A 21,303-nucleotide genomic window follows, 5' to 3' on the forward strand; every position below is an offset into this window, starting at 1 on the left:
GTTTGGATCTTATAACGAACACGCAAACTGCAACTGCAAGAAATTAATGATGATAAACAAAGAAAAGATGCATGATTATGTTTACTTGGAAGCTTTATTACATTCAGTGCTTTTTGTGCATAAAATTTGATCTGAGACACTAATTTCCCCCAAAACACTGTATGGAAATAATATGACACAGATGTGCAACATAAGAATTTTCTGTCAATCATTTTTACATTCAAATCGGTGTTGCATACAATTTTATTGATAATTAGTAGAATTTATTAGACGTATATAATAACATAAAATAATAAAGAAACAGAAGAAACACAGATTGGTTATAGTGGTGTGGAAAACTATGAGCAGCTGCTACTGTCCTTATAAAGTAGAGTCCATATAGTGGTCAGATTATACAATTTATGTATTAAAATCTAAATAAAAATCTATTAATTTCATATCCAAAACCCAAGATTGATCCCACAAAAAAAACCCAAAACTGTTTATACCCTCAACAAAGTGAAGGTCGGGTTTTGAGTACGTTCAAACTTCCAGTTTATGTTGCACAACCTCACAGGCAAAATTGTGACACAAGAATATTTTAGGCACCTGTCTGTAAACAAAACAGCACCTCAGCATGTCAGTAACAGGGTGTGTGGATAAAAACTGAGCCCTTTTCTTTTGTGAGCTCTTGTGCTGTGTGCTGTACAGCTTCAAGTGAAGACATTTATTATTATTTCACCAACTGAGAACAAGATTAGTTTCCATTTCAGTCTCTCTGCCTGGAATCATTTTCTCTCAAATGCTTTGGTGTAGATGTCCTCAACAGGGCGACGTCAGCACTTATCAGCACCAGCACAATCTCTCTGTGACAGATGAACCGTAACAACAAAGTCCCACGTCCTCCCAAATTTCATAACAGTGGAAAATATTAGCTGATTAGCTCCTGGCAACGTTTCTGTAAAAATTTTCAAACCCACAACTTTCATAAAAAATGATACAATTTACACTAATGCAAAGTAAGCCAAGAGGTGAGCACTTGTATCTGTCTTGAGAAAGAAACAAAGCTCAGCTGTGTTTGGTCAACGCTGGAAAAAGTCTTACTACTCTGCAGCCACCTTAGCAACGCCTTCAGGCACATTTGGGCTATTTTGAAACCTTTCTCTCTGAACAGAATGACAGCCTCAGGATTCATTTCTGTGGTCAAGGGAAAGCAAGAAAATGCTTCCTGAGTTTGGGAATTTTGTCCGAAAATAATTTTTAAAAAACTTTTAAGCTTTTTTAGGTGACACATATACCACACTTATTATCGTTATGCTTGGAGTTAGCAGGAAAAAAAGGAAAATGGCACACTTACCTATAGCTTTACTAGATAACAAAAAAATATGCCTCCCACAACACAATTTAAGCACAATCATGAACCTGAACTGTGGAACATCACGCTCCACTACATTTCAGCCGTGGATCAACCACCATGTTTGCTGTTTCATTTCTCTGTATTTTTGTTTTCACAATTCTTTGTGCCTTTTCTCCAGTCTAGTTTATGTGAACTTCTTGTGGATAAATGTCAGAAAAAAGAACATTTCAGCATAAAAAAATGATTGTGGAAGTGCAGTTTGGGAAGGCATATATGTATAATATCAGACACTGGTACTACAAGAATCGTGAATACAAATCTATGAAAGTCTATGAAATTCCTTAATGGCAAAGACTGCAGATGTTTTGACCCTAATCAACACCTGGGAAACATATTAGCCATATTCATGACCACTGTAACTGTTTAAACATGTCTTCTCCTTTTATATATGCAAAATGTCTGTTCCATGTGCTGGTGAGATGAACAGCGACTGATTGTGTCGTCACTCCAGACGGAGCAATTAAATGAGTTGTAACATTATCAAACTTTTCATTAGTAGAAGCATAACTGCTGAGAACAAATCACTTTAACCGTTCTTTTGAAAGAAACGTCTTTTTATCTTCTAATGACCACTGAAGTAAATAATCTGGCTTTGTACCCATTCATTTAGATAAGGGCTTCAAAATAACTGCCCAGAGGAGCAACCAAGATGAAGGTTAAAGATGAAGGTGCACCAATTATCTGTGCAGAAATGATGATGTGGTACACAAACAAACACAAACACAGAATGAGCGACTTTTGGAGTTTTGTTCAGTGTCTAAAACATCAAGCTGAGTGAACACAGACGTAGAAGTTTTTGTGCTCCTCCCAGTAGTGAAGTTCATCTTCGAAGCTCCACGAGCAGGCCAGGTCTTTGGTGGATTTGATTGTGTGAACCACACAGTCGCCGGGTAACTTCTCGAACAGGAACTCAGCGACCCCAACCACTGTGAGTTTCTTCTGAGACTGGATCAGCTGTTGGATGTGGCTCTTGTCCACAGGCTCAGGCGAGGAGCTGTAGGACACCCACACGTTCAGTTTCTCATCCGATGAAGGCACTTGGAAGCGGTTCTTTCCCGTTGCGCATTGGAAATCCCTCTTGTTGACAAACAGGCCTGAAGGAGATTTAAATATACGCACAGACCAGCCCACCCAGTCATACTTCTTCTTCAGCTTCTCTACCATAGCATCAGCTAGCTGTTGGTTGGTTAAATCTTGCTGATCTCTCACCAGTCGTCGGGAGTCTTCTTCAGCTTGTTTAGGGAAGCTGACGATGCAGTCTTCAATGACAGCGTTCATTTTACCCTGGACAGCCTTCATCTTCTCACCCCACTCTTTCAGAAGATCGTCCTCCTCGTCATATCCTTTCAGAGCAGCGTGGCCCAGCAGTGCAATGAGCGCAATGCAGAAGAGCTTCTTCAGACGGGCGCAAAAGTCTTCCATCACCCGGCGATTTTTCTCCTCATAGTTAAGGATGATCTCGAGCAAAGGTTCCCCAGAGAAACTTTCTCCCATCACAACGTTGTATAGGGTGTTAATATTTTTGTCGCCTCCGGTCTTGGCGAAATGCTCCAGGAAGAGCTTCTTCTTCACTTCCCGGAACTTAGGTTTGGCGTTGAGGATGTCCATGTACTTCCTGAACTGATTAGTAATGTTTTCCTCAACGGGGAAGTACGTAGAATCCACTCCGCTCTTCTTGATCTCCTCGTTGATCCGCTGAAGCTCCTCAGACACTACATCCAGCCGATCTCTGACCTTCTGAAACTGCTCCTTCATGAATGCGGCCTCTTTGCTCTCCACGTTGTCCAGAGCCAGCTTGACAATCGGGGCTGCGATGGAGAAGACGGGGAAGAGGTCACCGGCGATGCTGGCCACCACTTCAGCTCCTTGCTCAAACACTTCCATCACTGTCTCCACCATGTCCTTTTTCTCAGACACAAGCTTCTGTAGTGGATTTGCCATCTTTGCTGACGTCTGTCTCAGACCGAAGAAAAACAATCACATTCTTAGAAACAGTCAGAACTGATCCTCTTGTAATATTAACAACAGTCAAAGTAAAACAGAGATTGAGGGGTCGGTTGTTGGTCTTCTAACTCTACTTACAGCTCTCTTCCAGTGTTGTTGGACTGTAGACTGTAGGCCTTGTGCTTCTTACTACGCAGCAAACACTGATAAGGAAAGAGAGAAACAGCCAAGTGAGCTTCAGTGCTGGCTGCTAGTCACACCCAATGAGCAATGACTCAACAATGCCAAGAGAGTTCAGTAATGACGGAGGACTGGTATGGGCTGAACTGCTGCATGTTATTCATATGTTAACCGCTGGGAGGTAAAATGTACCTGCTCAACATTTACATTTACATTCAACTTAAACAGCTATTCCTCAACAGAGTGACTATTATGCAAAGAGAACATGGAGGAGCACTGACTGGTTTCAAGCCACGCCAAGCCAAGCCTAACGGAGAAACACAGAGCTCACATGCTTACCATGGCAAACTTGCAGAGAATAAAAGCATGTGGAACTAAATTATGTACTTGGACTGTTAAATGCAACTATCTCCTCTTTAAGTCACACTGTTCAATGGGCTGTTTTCCAAGTTAAAAGTAAAATTAAATGCCTAAGAAAGAGTTTGAAATCCATTATTTTGTTGCCTTTTTTGCAAAGGGTTAAATTATAAAATAGATTCAACATTATAATGAAGCTGTAGCCAGCAACTTAGCTTAACATAAAGACTGAAAACATGTATGGAAAAACTGAAAACTCAAGGCCAAAATTATCAGGAAGTCTCTAAAAGTGTAACACGTGAAGTCAGGACAGTTCATGAGCTTCTGGCAACAGATCAGTTCCCATAAAAGCTGAACGAAAGGAAGACGGTGTGATATTTCTGAAAGCTTCACTTTGAGTACTGAAAGTCTGTCATTTCCAAAGCGTTAAAAATGGCCATAGCACCAAAGCTGCTAACCGACACACATAAGGTGTGTGTGCTCGATGCTCTGGGTTTATAGAAGTGAAACAGGTCATGACAGACATATGAGGGCTTGTAAAGAATCCCTTAGTCTCATATATTGGATGGGCTTCACTTTTCTACATGCAGGACTCGACATTGTCGAAGCAGTGAACTTTTCCTAAATCTAATCAAGCAAGTAAAATCAAGGGTTAAATTCAAGATGGCAATAGCCCTTCCACAAATTAAAGCATGCTGGGCATTTATTGATATGCAGGGGGAAAAAGTTTTCCCTTCATTTCAGCCTAAAAGCCCGATCCCTGTTGAACTTGGAAAGTCTTAGTCTGAACATTTCCAAATTCCAGGACTCACAGCATGAGCAACACTAACAACTGATTTCCTGGGCATGTTCAGACATGTCCTTGGTGCAAATCTGGAAATGTGCAATTTTGGGAGAAACTTTCATTTGTGTGGAAAAAAAACAGTCCACTGTGACTGTTTATTTTGCAGCTCTCGGTAAAGAATCTGCCGTCACACTCTTCAGTTCAGCTTTCTGGTCTTGTTCACATGGTGTGTTTCATTTGGAGCTGAGTGAGAAGCAGCAGTGCTGTTTCTCCTCAGTCGATATCAGAGCAGCAGGCGTGGGAAGTGATTAAGCGTAAAGAGGTTAAACTTGCTGGGCGAGGGTGCGTTTTCCAGTGAAACTCAGCAAGTTACCACGGCAACAAGACAATGGAAAATAATCTGTAGGCTCATTTATCTTTCTGCTGAGGTCAAGTCTGTCCCAGGGGGGGGTATGTGGCTAAACTGCAGTAGATAGCACCATTTCTCAGGCTGATGCATCTCACACCTTTGCAGCTATCAGACACCAGCACGAAGGATGTCTAGACAGGTGATCAGAATTTAGCAAATCTGAACACAGATTAAAGGAATAGTTTGGCCTTTTTTGAAAACACACCTACGTTTTTCTTGGCAGGATGCAGATAAGAAGCTATCCTCTCACAATAAAACAACGTTATAACCAGCACAACGGGTGGTGGAAATGAAAGAAACTTAGATGTAATCATCTCTGACTATAACCTAAGTAATATATAAAAAAAGACATATTGCCTTTTTGACAATGTCAGCAAATACTGAACACATTCAAACTTTATTTGAGGGGAAAGCTGTTGCACTGGATTGCATTAGATTTTTACACTTGTACTTAATAAAGTGCCCAGTAAATGTTCATCTTGTTTGATTAATTTATACAAAAACTTAAACGCAAAAGAATTTGGGGTTTAGCTATGTTTTATTGGCTACATTTTGGCCTGGAGTCAAAGTCACTGCTCCCGGCCAAGAATTCTTTGGGAAAGGGCCAGACATGTTGTTACCAGTCTTTATGACAAACTAAGCTAATCAGTTGCTTCATATTTGTGGAGAAATATGATTAATTTCATCTAACTCTCCACAAGAACTCTATCCTCAAAGTGCCACACCTGTGAATAAACAAACACAAACCTCTTCAACAAAAAAAGTGATATAAAGGATATGATATGTTCAGCAACCCAGAAAGCAAAGAGGAAACGGGAAGGCTGTTCACTTGGCTGTTTCTCAAATATAACATATGTAGGATGTTATATTTGTGCAATTTTGTTCTAAAAATTAAGAAAAACAGCAAAGTAGGAAATTCCAGCAGGGGTTTAGAGCATTTCCAGTTACTGCATCTCATTTGATTTAAGCATAAAAAATGTTTCCACTGATGTTATCTCTCGGTTTCGCTACTTCTCGGGGTCTCGTGGGTTTTGTAACTGCAGTCTGAGTGCATGAAACACCTCCACGCAGATGCTTCAAACATAAAAGTGCTTAAAGAAATCACATTTTCATAGACAAAGAGCTGCTGCGGCTCACATAACAGAGATGCACACCGCAGTCTGTGTACTGCCATTTAGATGCTGTTTTAGTCATTCTTCTGCTGCTCCTATTTGACCAGTATATTTTCTAACTCCAGGGCTTTTCAGATCAAGCTTTTACACTAAAAATCTAAAGAAAATGCAAAATGATTTCTGTGATTTTTGGGTTATTTAGTTACATTTCAGGTATCTTTAAGTTGGTCACAGTTATACAAACATGAATTTGCCTTTTTAAGTACTCAAAGACCAAAGAGGAGGGTAAATACAGTATATTCTACAAATCAGCAAACATTATAAAAGTGTCCTTATCTTTTTTGTATTACATTAATACTATGATGACTTTTCAGTTGTGTGTGACCCACTGGAGAGGCTCTGTCAGCTCAGGACTGAACTGACCAATAATATGCTGCTTATGCGTTGATACGGTCTCAAAGAGCAATATAATAAAAATATCAGCCAGGGTGACGGTTTTCTTCTCATCTATTATTACTGTGCAGAATTTAAACACTGTGATATGCCAATGGCAAATTTATATGAGGATCTGTGCAGTGGCAAGAATCGCACAACGCGCATGCGCTATCTGCACTGACTTTAGTGCCAGCTTCATTTGGACAGTAGAACAAACCCTCCATCTGACAGCTGACCACTCAGTCTGACCACTGAGCAGGGAAAAAACTTAACGCTCTGTTAAATGCGCTCTCTTAATGGATGAAGTATCGATCAGTCCGCGCGCGAGGGTTGTAATTGTATCGTTTTACATCTGATGGGCAGAGAAACAAACAAACACAGCAGCTTCACACCACAGATTAGGTTTGCGTTACAGCGCAGCCGCGTCAGTGGATTAAAAAAACAAGCACTTCCTGGAAAAAGTAAAGCGGCGGCACCAGATCTGGCAACCAACGCCCATAAAAGTTTTGCCTGAACTGCATTAAATTTTGCAGATTCGTCTAATCACCCACTCCGCTTTATTAAAACAAAATATACGAGGACTTTTAACAGCAGTGAACAAAAAGCGGGTTTAAAAAAAAAACAGCTCGATTATGTAACGAGAGTGGCATGAAGTCGATTAAGCTGAATCGATCCTCCACTCATCAGCACTAACACTACCGCCACAGGACCCTTATAATGTCTCTGCTCACACGCAGTTAAAATGTGCCTGTCCACTATGAAACATTTTCAAGAGAAACGGACTCACCTCATAAAGTTTGCGGAAGAACTCTAACTTCCAGACTGTTTGCCTTCCTATTGGTCATGTGGCTCTCATGTTACAGAGAGCAGACACACCCAGTCAAACCCAGAAGAAGTACAAGAAAAAAGAAAAAAATCCTGGGTGGTGGAGGGAAAATCAGTTGTGAGCATAATAGTCTGTTGTTGATATTGTATACAGATCGGCCTCCACCCATCTAATAAACAAAGGCATGTTATTACAGCATTATAACCGTTAAAGAGCTAATCTGACTGAGTTCGTTTGAACGCAACACGACCCTTTAAATAAGAGATTAACGACGATAACAAAGGATGACAAAATATCCGTAATTTTAGTTTATTAAGGATAAAAGTAAAACATTAATCGTATGTGAAAGGTTTCCCACACAGCACCAAACACAGCAAAATATTTGATTTTTTTAAAATAGGCTTTTATTTGGAGAGAGGGTAATATTAATTGCACTATCTACCACAGTATTAGTCATTTGTGCACACACAAAACAAAAAAAATTCCACCTGTATGACTAACAAAGGTTATCTTATCTTTTTATAACAGGGCACCTGAATTTTTTTAAGTGGTTATTTTTTGTTTGTTTGATTGTTTTGTTGGGATTAGACGAGCTCTACTGCTCTAATGTGAACTTAAATCATTCTTAAAGCCTTCATGAGTGCTTTGGCTTCCTTCCACAGTACACATAATTGTGACTCTAAGTGGTTCTCAGCATGAATATATCTCTGTCTGATATAGCGGTGATCCATGTTACCATGGCCCTCACCTGTGACAGCTGAGGTAGGCCCAAGGGACAAGCAGAAGAAAATGAATGGACGGATTTCTCTTTCGATTTTTAATATAGAAATCGAAGGCCAAGCAAGCAAATATGCACATTTCCCCCAAATGTAGAACTATTCTTTTAATTGTTGAACACCTCTTTAATATTTTTTTTATTCAGAACCAAGTCGCTGACTAATAATCCCATCCAAACCCAGTTTTGATAGTCACGAATGTCATCTTCAGAACATCCAAAGCCAGCATTTTTCCAAGGGTAGATTTTCACATATAATCTTAAAATCTCTGAAAGCTCACAAACACATATTTCTCAGTCATCCACCCTTAGCAGGCTAATATTCAGTGGGAACAGATTCACGACCCTAATGCTAAGACAAAGCTGGCATGGACACATCTGGCTCTGAATTTTCTCACCTCAAAGCTACACATATGTATGTATAAGAATATAAATTGTTGCATTAGACAATGGGTCACATAGCAAAACCCAGACAGAGCTGATTACACATCAACAGAGGCAAGATTTAGGAATACATTTCTATATTGAATGGAGATATTTTCAAGTCTCTGATAAAGACATTCATAAATTCATCAATAAGAAGGTACACATTACATTTTTCATTGGCCTACTCAGGATGAATGCACAAGTACGCTCGTTTGTGTTTTCCAAAGTAGTAACAATCCTCTTGGAAGTTGGTGGACTGCACCACTGCCTTGTAATGGCTGACAGCATGGACCAGGCAGTTGGGGAAGCTTTTGTTCAAAGACAGAGCAACTGCCATCATGTTCCCCTTCAACTTCTCCTGCTCAATCTTCTCCTGGATCTGACTCTTGTTAATAGGCTTGGGGTTGACACAGAAAGAGACCACAATCTTGATCTTGTTCTTGGTCAAAAGGTCAAACCAGTTGGCTCCCCCACTTCCATGGTACTTCTTTCCAGCTAGCCAGTTAAAAAAGAAAATGCGCTCCCGGTCATTAAAGGCCCTGATGGACCAGTTCACCCAGTCGTATTTCTTAGCAAGAGCATCCAAGATGGTGTTGGTGAAGTTCTGGTCAGCAGTGCCCGGGTTCTCCTGAACTAGATGCTCTATGTCCACCTTGGCTTGTGTGGCAAAGTTCTCTGTACAGTCATCCACAGCTGCTTTCATTCGCTTTTCCACTTCCTCCATTCGTCCTTGCCACTTCTTCACCATCTCCTCCCCAACTCCTCCTTCCTTGAGGGCAGCATAACCCATGACAGCGATAATGCCAACCACAAAAAGCTTCTTCAGTCGAGCACAGAAGTCCTCCACTGCTCTTCTGCTTCTCTGCTCTGTATTAACTACAGTTTCCAGCATAGGGTCTCCTGAGGTGTTCTCCCCAGTGACAGAATTGTAGAGGGCATCCAAGTTTAAATCCATATCGGTGCTCTCATAATGGCTGATGAATTTCTCCATCTTTTTCTCCTTGAACTTTGGCTTGGCGTTGACAAAGACCTGAAACTTCTCATACTGGCTGATCATCTGTGCCTCTCGATCAAAGTTTTGCTTGTTCATCGACGTCCTCTGCAGCTCCAGGGCAAGTTTATCAATCTCATCTTGGATTCCTTCAAGTTTCTGGTTCACCATCTCGAATTGTTGAGTTAAGTAGCGAGCCTCTTTGCTGTCCGGGTTGCTGAGCAGCTCGGCTGAGGCCACAAACACGGCCTCCAAGACGGGGTGCAGCTGGCCCACAGTGGCAGCTAGCACCTCAGAGGCTTGCCCCATGATCTCCACACCTTTCTCTATCTTGTCCCTGTTGTTCACGAGCCAGTCTGCCACACTGTTCATCTTTGAACTATATGTTTCACAGTAACTAATCTAAAAGGATTTCCAAAGGCTTTGCTGGTGCCTGAAAGGAGAAGAAACACGAAACCCTTGTGAAGTTCATTGATTTGAGACTTTTTAGCATTTCAGATAAAATATGGCTCAGCTTTTTCTTTATTTTAGCAAATATTAGTAACATAAAGTCTCTCTCTGTCGTTTTCAATCCTTTCTCAGCATGCATGGTGCTCCTGTGTAGGAGAGTGTTTGCAGTCTCAGGAATAGGTTCTCTAAGAACATGTTCCTGACAAACAAACTCTACAATAAAAGCAAACAGCAGGTCATGTCAGCACATGTAGGCATCCAGTTTCAGGCCGCGCCCTCAGAGCACGAGTTAATGACAGGGACTCGTTTTTAAGTCCTGGTGGCATTGACATAGGTCCAAAAAAAAAAAAAAATTAAGTACACAAACGAGTCATGGATGGTAAAACAGAACAGATGTCAAATATGGTATGTGTACTCATGAATTATGACGTGGACATATTGTGCAACACTGCAGTGCTGGCCTTTTGGGATGTCATTTTTACTTCTCTAACAATAGCCAAGAACCAAAGCAAACACAGATGTTCACAACATGGGTAAAAAAGGGGATTTACTTCGATGATGATTCTATATTTTTCTATGTAAAATACCCAAAAGAGATGAGCTAACTAATTTCTAGTTCCCTGGAGCTCAGAAAAAGGCACACCCAAGACTGAGAGAAGAAAATCCCCCACCAGTGCACTTGTTCAGTAATACAACCACATTTCCCTCCTCATTACAGCCTCAGTTTAATTGAATGCACCCAGATGTAATATTTGTGAGGATTTACTTTTGTGTAAAAAACCACAAAAATACAAGTTTATATGTAACAACAGTTTATCAGCTCACAGTGACTGCTGCAGTGATGAGATCAGTGGTGTCATTTTACAGCCTTTCCTATCACTGTGCTAATTAGATTTACTTCATTTGGTAACATACCAACAGATTTTTTTTGTGCATTTCTATGAGAATCAAATGACAAGCAACAAAAATTAACTTTTCAAAATTTTAATTTGGAATTAAATAACAGATTTAGATTCCATTCTAATGAAGGAAAACAAAAACAGGGAGTAAGTATTTACTGAACATCTTGGTAATTACTTGGTAATAACCTCCCTTGTAAAACCAAAAAGTCTTCTTTGACATCAAACATATTTTGGTGAGAGAAAGAGAGGAGAAAAAGGCGAGTCCCACACAGGCACTTGATCAAACTCCGGTTTTTCCTCTAAGTGCGACGGAGACTTAACGGCTCTGTCGCACTTAGGATGTGGTTTTTCAAGTGCCCACATCCTCTGAAAGACTCACTCTACCTGTGGCATTCCAGTTAAAATTTTCATTTAATGTTGAGAGCATGAAATGAAAAATGTAAATGTTTATATGGATATAGGCAATGAGTTTCTCTTTCTTCCTTCCTTTCTTTCTTTAAAATAATAATAAATGATGAAGATTCTCAACAAATAATTAGAAAAGAATGAAAAAACTCACCTTTTTAGTTAAATGTCCAATGGGCTGCAGTCCAGTTATCCAGTAGTCCAGCTGTGCCTGTGAGCACCAGCCTCCTTAGGATATATATATAGTCTCTCTCTCTCTCTCTCTCTCTCTCTCTCTCTCTCTCTCTCTCTCTCTCTCTCTCTCTCTCTCTCTCTCTCTCTCTCTCTCTCTCTCTCCCTCTCTCTCTCTCTGTCTAGGCTCTTGTCACTCCCCCTTTGCAACTCCTCTATCCTGTTCCAGCATTCCATAAAATAACCCACTCAGAGGGATGAGAGACCAGCGCTGACACAGATAACATCCTGTAAACACTCCCCTATGCAGGGACACCAAGCACCCTGGGAACAGATAAAAAAAAATAAAAATACTGGTTTGTGTACATGAGTATGAATGCAAGAGAAAGAGAGACAAAGATAGACAAAGGCAGTGTGAAAGAGACTAAAAAGGAGGCCAGTCACAGTAGGGCTCAACTACGTGGCCCACCAGCACAAAACCCCTCTTGTTGTGGCTCGAACAAGGTTGCCATGGCCACTGCACCGGCTCCCCCAACTTGTGTGAGACGCTGTATGCTTGAGAACCAAAGTGAGCTCTCTGTTCTCCCAGCCAGTTGGGATCCAGAGCAAGTTAGCTAGACTCCTAGGTGATCTTATAAATGTTGACCTACTTTACTTTAAATCTGATTATTAGCAATAGAAAGTTACAGCTCTGTGGAGTCAAGCTTTACAAATCGGGATGACATTTGCCCTGCAGGGGCAGCACTTTCAGAATCAGTCCGTCACAGCGCAGACTACAGAAAGGCTGTCTGTGTTTCTGACATTCAGAGTTCACTCTGAGCCTTTGTGCTTTCTAAAGCAGTCATCTGTGCCACTTTAGGCACGATAAAGAGGCAGGAGGAAGAGGAGAAACTGCACTGTGTGACAAACTGAAGCTGGTCAGCTGGGCTTCCTTGTTCCTGTGTCGTCCTTCTGTCACATCTCACACTTGAACTAATTGTGACCATCGGAAACCAGAGAGTAGGTTTCGCAGGGACTCAACAGTATGTGGTGTGATGGGTGGTACAGACTGATGCTGGTAAACATTCGCTCCAGCTGAGCGTGACGTCGCTCAGCTGGAAGACCTCGGATGCTGCTTTTTCTTTTCTTTCACACACACACACACACATGCACTGTGTCCTGACATTTACTTTCAAGTGAACAAACAACACGGCCTATTAAAGGTAGTCTGGCTCCAGCATCAATAGAAAGTGTTGAATTTGTAGAAAAGTTTGGCCTTTGTTGTTTGTGGTTTCAGGCTTGCCAGGTGGAAACATGGCTGAAATATTTGCGATAATGACAGCCAGCTGAGGGGAAAGAGGCCGTTTCATCTCTTTACACTGCATGTTAGGAAAGCTGACTTAGGAGTCTCATTCCTGATTTTGTGTAATGAGAAGTCCTTTGAAAGTTGTGCCTTCCTTTGTTTTTAATGAAAGTACAAACTTGGGCTTATTGCGCTTCATTGCCTGCTGCTGAATAATATTTGAATCAGCAAAACACAAGTAAAAAGCTTGTGTAGATTGTATATTATGCATTATTGGCATGTTAAACAAAGCTCATGACCATTTTGTCTTACCTTGACTTATCCAATCACAGAGTTTGTTTATGTCTGGAAGCTAAAATGATAAACGGCTGTCTTTTTCAAGGAAGCATGGCCATGTTTTATCAGTGACCTTGGTCAATGACAAGTGTTTTCTCCTCGCCACAAGATGTCTCTTCAGCTCACAGGAAAAGCCCCATTGGTTCATCTTATGGCAGAAGATGCACAGCATTTTCTGGGAAGGGTTGAGTGTTTCAAAATATCAATAGCTCTAATTATGAGACAAGAGAAAGCACTTATTCAGAAGATAAGATTTCTATTATGTATATTAAACTATAGATAGAGGTGCAGACACAGGCTCGATACAAACAAGACAGATGGCCAACGATTTTTAGTTTGAAATTCAGACTTCATTTTGGCAGAGCTACAAGCAAACCTCTGAAAATGTTGAATACATGCCTCAAGATAAACGTGCTTCACTCACATCAAAAAGACAGAAGGTGCTTACAGCCATTTTCTACCATGTCCCAAAAATCCACACAAGAGTATGAGCTCAGTATGTCGAAGGATTGCTTCACAAATAGAAAGTTGTTTAGTGGGAAAGACAGGATTTAGTAACCGTCATTGGCTGACTCCCGTGGGAAAATAAAGGTGGGCAGGGCAGACAGGTCCTTTGAAATGTGTTTCCTGGTGAGATGAATGTTTGATTGTGAGATATTGCCAGAGGGACGAAACAGCAGAATGAAAGTTGATTCGAGTCCAGATTATCACCTTTTAACTTTTCTCTCTGCGCTGTGTGTATTTGAATGACAGGAAGGGATATGTTTAGCTGTTTGAAGAGCTCAGTGTAGTAAAAACAGAGATGAGCGATTTAAAACTGTCCATAATGTCTCATAATGAACTGTGTTATAGTTGAGCTACATCCCACATTATGTGACGTAATGTGTGAATAAAGACAGACACAGTCAATGCCACAAATGCACGTAGACCATAATATGACCTTATTGCTGTCAAAGCCAGCCAGACTCATTTGGAGATCGCAATGCCAGATGTAACTGCAAATGATTCATTATGATTGATTTATCAGGAAAAGCAACAACCAACAAGTTAAAATGCTGTTTGAAAAACCAGCATGAACTCTGTAAGCAGATTGCCCAATCGGCTCACTGCAATAGTTCTTGAAAAATCTCATGCAGAATAGGTTTTTCATATCTAAAGCTATTTCAAAATCACCTAATCCTTTGGACAGCTGATGGCATTGTTTCCTTTAACACTGAACATCTCTATACTTAAAACATCTCAGACTAAGTGGTTGTTCCTTTATCAGCTAATCCTAGTAACACTGGTCTTTATTGAGTCCTCCAAAGCCACTGAAAAGTAGGATCAGCCGAGCTGGTTTTCAGTCACCGAGATGTCTGCGAAGTCTTGTGGTTACTGACTAAAGGAGAAAAAATATATATAGTGGAAACCGTCATTGGTAGCTGTTTGGAGGAAAAGGTGAATGGGCAGGTGCCAATTTACAGCCCAGCAGGAGGTTTTGTTTTAGGTGATTTATACTAAAGGTGATAAACAAAAAGGAAAAAAATCTAATTTTTAAAACTTCTGTTAGAACAACTGTTAGATAACATGAATTAGGTACCTCATTACACTGCTCATTACAGTGCTGGTAAATGATGAAGGAGATTATAAAACTAAAGACAAACAGAGGAGGACAATAAAAATCAGAAGTCAGAAGGAAATAAAAAAAAGTGTGTGCGCCCCTTTTTAGTTTGAACTCTTTTGTTTGTCCAATGCAAAAATGATCTTTTCATTTACTTATCAGAGCAAGTAGCAGCACACCAAAAAGCTGGGGATAGAAAAGGAAAATATAAATATATTTCACAGCAGGTATGTTGGATATGTTGGACATGCTATGTCTGCCATGGTGTCTACATTTCAGGGGTTTTAATGCGGTTGGATCATTGAAAACGAGCGGAGATGGAGCGAGTAAGTTCTTCTATGAAAAGACTATTGGAGACTTCATTGCAAAAAGAATATTCTGGAGAATTAAATGAGAGTTTTTGTTATTTTGGGGGTTTTTATGAACAGAGAATTTGACCAGTGATACAAAGACATCTGCATAATTTAATTCAACAATTCAAAGGGATCATCACTTTAATGGCACGTGATGGTGGTGCCTGAGAGATCAAATTTGTTAAAATATTTCACCCCTCGCCAAAGCAGTGCACTGAGCAGCCAACCAACTCCCTGCGCCTTGCATGCAGCTTGTTTGGGTTAAAACACACTTACATATAAACACCATCTTGAGCCTGGAATTTCAGAGATGCCTGAAATTTCTCTATCTAAATGTCCTTCAGGGAGGTTTTGTGATGAAGTCAGCCCAGAATGTCAGCATACACTGTATTTGCACAGGAATGTGTCCAGTGTGGGTTTTGGAGCTCACATCTGCATTCTGAGTAATGTTGGGTTTTCCCTCCCTGGTCCAGATGCTTCCAGGTCACAGAGAAGCGGGCATAAAGAGACAGACTGAAGCATCTCTTTGGTCTAAATAAGTCAAGAGAGAGCAAGGACAGAGGAACAAGTACTTCCTCACTTCATGTTCATGGAAAATGAAAGCGACCCAGCTGCTACCAGTTCCCCTTTGCTCATTTTCAATAGTAATAATATGCTTAACTTGAACCATGTGGACAAAGACTTAGTTGTTACTTTGAGAGTAGTGTCTCAGATTAATCTGAGTTTTAATAATTAACAATAACCACATTCAGTGGACCAAAATGTTGGAATCAAACCCTGATCTATTCCCAGCCTTCTTTTTATTGAGTTGGTGTGTACAGTTTTTACAGGATCACTACATAACACAAGTGAACTTTGCCTAGTCTGAGTCACGTACCAACAATCTGTATGCACAACAGGGACTCTGGTGGCTGTCTGGCTGTCCTCCTTGATAAAAATCCATCTGTTGCTCAAGCAGATCGATACAAACTCGGGTTGGATTTAAGGAAATAGATGGGGAATCACAGGCTGAAAGTAGGCAGCATATTGATTGCAAGAAAATTCACCTCAAGTCAATAATTGCCCTTCTACAAATTGAGCCAAACCACCTTCAAGCTCCATGTAAATTGGAAATCAAATTACTTCTTGCGGCATTTCACTCAATCGTTTAGTTTTACTACTAATTCTCTGAAAACCTCAAAAAACTTGTTCTGTAGTTGGTTTAAAGTTACTTTGGTCATTATAGCCTCCTGTTGGGTTCCACTGACTTCTGAAAGGTATTGCAGTTTGGAGCTGTGAAAGGAAACGACAATTAGACATCATATGTTATTTTTCCATGTCAAAGCTTCGAGGTCTTAAAAATGAAACTAACATACAGGATAGGAAATTCAATACAGAATTACCACGGTAAATCACTAATCTCTCTGCAGATGCATAAATAAGCCTGGGGGACAATTTATACTCTTCCAGCCCCTCCCTGAATGTTGAGGTTACACATCACCATGCTCTGCCTGGCTCCTAAATTATACTGTTGCTTAAAGAAACCACAGTGTGATTGCTACAGAATCCCCTCCCACACTAACTAAAATAAACTGTTCCTTCAAAATCTGCTTTAACAAAGTGGAAAGACGATCGCTGCAAAAGAATCGTCTGTTAAGTCTTCTCCAGTTTTTTTCATGAATATATCAGAAAGAAAATCAAATTTCCGAGAGGAAAATAAACTTTCCATTTTATCAGAAAAAAGTATCAGATAACACACAATGTATGAGAAAAAATCCTAAATTTGAAATGTTTGATTTTAATAACGTGTATGTGTGTGTGTTACTTCCTGTTTTATTCTGTTAGTTCCTGTCTCGTGAGCATTCAGTTTTGTTTTTTCTGTCTCGTTAGTCAGGTTCAGTTTACCTGTGTTCCCAGGTGTGTTCCAGTTTGCTGGTTACCTCGTGTGTATTTAAGGCCTTAGTTTTACTTCAGTCCCTTGTTGTGATCTCTCCTCATGTTATGTTCCCTTCTGTCTGCCAATGTTCGTTTTTCCAGTTAGTGTGCTGCAGCTCTGCTCTGCCTTATGTTTTGTTAAAGCTGCCAGAAAAGTTGTGATTTGAGTTCATGTTTGTTTGCAGAGTCCAGCATTCAGGTCCACTTCCTGCTTGCCACACAACCGGCCGATGACACGCAACTATGAGCAAGTCACTAATAAATTACTAATGAACCTTACCCTACTGCCTGCAGTCTTTGGACTGTGGCAGGAATCCAGAGTACTCCGACGCAGCAAGAACACAGAAAGACCCACCAGATTGGATTTGAGCCCATGACCATCTTCATGTGACAGAACAATGCTAACTACTGCACTGCCCTAAAAATATATTTTAGCATGATTCTGGCAAAAATAAGATTTATTAGAATAAAACTTACAGATTTATTAAAACAAATTAATATATTTATGAGGGAAGAAATTTCTTTTTTTTTTACCAGTTCTAAAAAATTCAGGAGACAAACATTATATTAACTTAAATATTACACAAATACATATGAAAGTTAAACAGTTTTTTGGGTAGAGTTGTAAACTGGCACATGAACCAGTTATCAAGAATTCAGATTTTTCAGTTATTCTAAAACTGGAGGTCTTCATGCTGGTATTTCCCTGAGGCCCTTAAACCATTAAGGCTGCTCCTGCATCTGATTCACTGCATTTGTTGGTCTTCTCATGAGGATTTGAGTTCGCTTGTGAGGGATTAGCCCACTGAAGGCAATAGCTCCCTGTGACGTGGCATTTCCTGGTTTTCCTCTTTTTCATTTCCCCTTTCTCACGCTTTTACTCATTTACCTCCCACTCCCTCAGGATCATGATACACAACTTCACCGCCCCCCTCTCTCATGATCATGCTGCACAGCCACACTCGCCTACTGCTGTTACAGATTTGGCAAAAGAAAGAAGATGTGCTTTTTTTAGTCAATATCAAAGTTTCTTTAGAACTATAAAAGCATTACTGCTTTCTGTCAGCACATTAAAACCAGCAACTAATCCAAGAAATGTTTCAAATTACTGATGTCCCGATTCATGATTGAGGTGTGAGACAAACGACTGCAGGTCCAAGTGCGTCAAAACAATGATTTTATTAAACACATGTGTGGAGGAAATACACCATCACAATCCTCAGCATAAATCCCCCAAAAAAGCATACTTAAAATGTTTTTATATGTCAGGGTATAATGCCCCCTCATGTGTCAAAGCAGATACACAACATGCATAAGTTACAGTAACCACAGCTCTTCTGCTGACAACCTTTGACACACACTCAAAGAGACATTTTCTCCGTCTCCACCCCAGGTGCTTCCTGTTGATCTTCTTATTCTCGCTTATCTCTGGAACATCAGAAACACATTCTACAAAAACTGTTACTTATGCAGGCACAAAATGCAGTTACAAGCAGAATATGTCTTAACTCTACCCTAGAAATGAATCTATATACTGTCTGTGTATGCAGGCGAACTGTCTCGACCTCACTGCACTCTGTCTCACCTCTCACCTCACCAGATAAAGCTTGTAACCTCTTACCAGACAGAAGGCCAACTCTTTTATGAACACATTTTTGCAATATGTGTAATAACATGATTGAAACTACATGTGTAATATATTGAATAAATGTTTTAATCAAATGCCACTAATCAAAGCTTAATAAAAAGGATATAAAAGAATAAACATGATATTAAAATGATATAATCCCCACACTGACAGTCAGTACTTATCAGTATCCTTCTGATAAATGTACAAGTGTCCTTTTTTCTTTGTTTCTCATAAGATTGAAAACTTGTCCAGCTTTTGGGGGGTTAGCTTATCTATTTAACAATCAGGGGACATATGGCTAAAGAGCTGTAGATCACAATTAAGCAAACATAGGTAAGTCAGCAACAGAAACACAGAGTGAAAGCAAAAGAACAGATTCACTTTCTGAGATTCTTCATTACTGAAAGGGTCGCTGACCTGCTGCAAAGGAGGAGGAAAGGAATCTGAGGTTCTGTATGAGTGCACGAGGGGGGAGTTCAGACTGCAACATGCTGGGGGTTTGAGTGAGACAACATGGGGCCTTGCAGAGGGAGACTGGTATCAGAGGAGAAAAGAGAGTGTTGGAAGACGGGAGGGAAATGTTGAGGCATTGCAGATGGCCAAGACACGTGTTCACCACCCAGTGGATTTCCATTTAAAAGGTTTTCTGACAGATGGATTCCCCAGATGCATTCAGACTCTTAAAGTCCTTTGCAGATCTATAAAACAGGTAAAGATGAAATCTTTTAGATTTTCAATAGATTTCCACAGTCCTCAAGCTTTCACTAAAAAAAAGTCAGACCTCTGTGACTGATCACACATTGCTGCAAAGCTGCAACAATATGTTAAAACATGCACAGAAAAGCTGCAACAACGCTACAGTGAAGTAATGTATAGTCAGGAATTGTATGCAGAGATTTTTAAACACTTATTGTTGGAAAACACTAAGAATTCTTGTGTAACAAACAACATACAAAAATAATTGTAATACCAACGCCTGCTTCCTCAAAGGGGATCGTTTGATTGTTGGGGTTTTCGCTGTATTACTGCAGGGTCTTTAGGTTAATCTACAGGGTGGCGTGAGCAACTGTTGTTGTGGCAACAGTTTGCACTCAAATAAAACTGAACTGAAAACTTTGAAACTGAACCTGCTTGGCATGAGTGTTGGTATGAGACTTTCCAGGCATGAGATGTTACCATCCCATACATTTTTTTCATAAACTGAAAAATTTGTGAATCTGTGTCAACTATCAAACAAACATCTACTAAAATACTAAACCTAAAAATCTTCTAACATGTTACAGAAACATAATTCCAGCGAAAAAGGTAATATAAGATAAGATATATTATAAATAAACTATATTATGAATACAAGAAGTGTAAGCCTTCTGTTAATGATCTTTACATATTTGAAAGTTGCACCACTTATTTATTCCTCTTTCCAGATGAAGCTTATTTACAGTTTTTCTCGATTGGTTTGGCTCATTTCTTGAAACCGAGATGACATTCTCAAAATAACATGGACAAATCTCCAAACCACCTTGCAATTGTTCACAACAGAATGTCATTTCTCATTGGTTTTATCAAATTGCAAATGCTTTAGTACATGTCTCAAGTGACTCTGTGCTTCTTTTCAAATGATTATGTACAAGTAGCTACAGTTAGCACAATGAGCCCACATTTAGCACATTTTCCAAATAAATAGATCTTGGCGATCTAAACTGATTAGTTGATTTTTCAGTGAAATGGTCACTCACTCCAAAACATATCAGCATGGTTTCAGTGTGTAAGTCATCATATGCACAATTGTCTGTTCAACTGTCAAAATTAGTCAAAGATATAATACCATGAAAGTATGTCTTGGAACATTTGATAAAGTTATGACAGTACTTGACAATCAATCAGGTGAAAGTAGAACTAACGAAGGAGCAGTTTCCCACATCTCAGATGACCATGAAACAGATTTACGGGGTACCATTTGAGAGAAACTCTGACGGAGTGAAAGGGCTGCGGTACCAGTATGTGCATGTAAGTCAACTACTGGTTGTCTATCATTGTAACACTATTACAGTAAGACATGGTTACCACTGTTTTTTTGTTTTGCGTTATCCTTTTTACCTTCAGAATCCAGCTTTGTGTGACTAGAGCATTTTGCCTAGAAATTGTCTTCAGTTGTCCACTCCCTGTTTTTACAGTACTGTTAGATCCTCCCTGCAGTATCTGTCTCTACTTGACTGATTAGATTTATTTCTATTCTATTGTAGAGAATAATGGCATTAGAAGGCAACGAAACCCCTCACATCCTAGTGTTCGTTGATGAAGCTGGCTTCAACCTGGCCAAAGGTCGAAGGCGTGGCCGTAACATCATTGGCCACCGAGCCACTGTGGATGTCCCAGGCCAGCGAGGAGCAAATATAACAATGTGTGCCGCCATATCAGAAAGAGGTGTGGCCACACACATTCCCAGTTTAGGGCCCTACAATACGCAAAAGCTCCTCAATTTTTTGGACCACCTTTATACTGATCTGATCCCAGAAAATGAGAGAGGTGAAGAAGGACCTCAGCTACCACATTATGTCATTGTGTGGGATAATGTGAACTTCCACCGCGGCCCACGCATCAGAACCTGGTTCACCACCCATCCCC

At 40.1% G+C, this 21,303-nt stretch overlaps 1 protein-coding gene across 5 annotated transcripts; it reads right to left on the bottom strand.

Annotated features, from left to right (window-relative positions):
- Positions 1–225: 225 nt before the first annotated feature.
- On the bottom strand, positions 226–11,677 carry LOC102293939 (protein rapunzel). Of its 5 annotated transcripts, none has more exons than XM_042221301.1 (3): positions 11,547–11,634; positions 3,479–3,543; positions 226–3,359 (listed from the first exon to the last, which is right to left on the bottom strand). In XM_042221301.1, the coding sequence occupies exon 3, from the start codon at positions 3,335–3,337 to the stop codon at positions 2,162–2,164; it is 1,176 nt and encodes a 391-aa protein (XP_042077235.1). In that variant the 5' UTR covers positions 3,338–3,359; positions 3,479–3,543; positions 11,547–11,634; the 3' UTR covers positions 226–2,161. The 5 variants fall into 5 exon arrangements, with proteins under 5 accessions (XP_042077235.1, XP_042077234.1, XP_005923732.1 ...); XM_042221300.1 differs by having other exon boundaries at positions 226–3,349; positions 11,547–11,633; XM_005923670.3 differs by lacking the exon at positions 11,547–11,634 and adding an exon at positions 7,405–8,808 and having other exon boundaries at positions 226–3,349.
- Between the last annotated feature and the right edge of the window lie 9,626 nt (positions 11,678–21,303).

Source organism: Haplochromis burtoni, unplaced genomic scaffold (assembly GCF_018398535.1).
Source record: "Haplochromis burtoni strain Fernald_Lab_line unplaced genomic scaffold, NCSU_Asbu1 Contig_64, whole genome shotgun sequence".
Lineage (NCBI taxonomy): Eukaryota > Metazoa > Chordata > Actinopteri > Cichliformes > Cichlidae > Haplochromis > Haplochromis burtoni.

Excerpts from the sequence above, each read along its gene's own strand:
- LOC102293939 (XM_005923669.2), bottom strand. The coding sequence starts at position 10,007 with ATGAACAGTGTGGCAGACTGGCTCGTGAACAACAGGGACAAGATAGAG.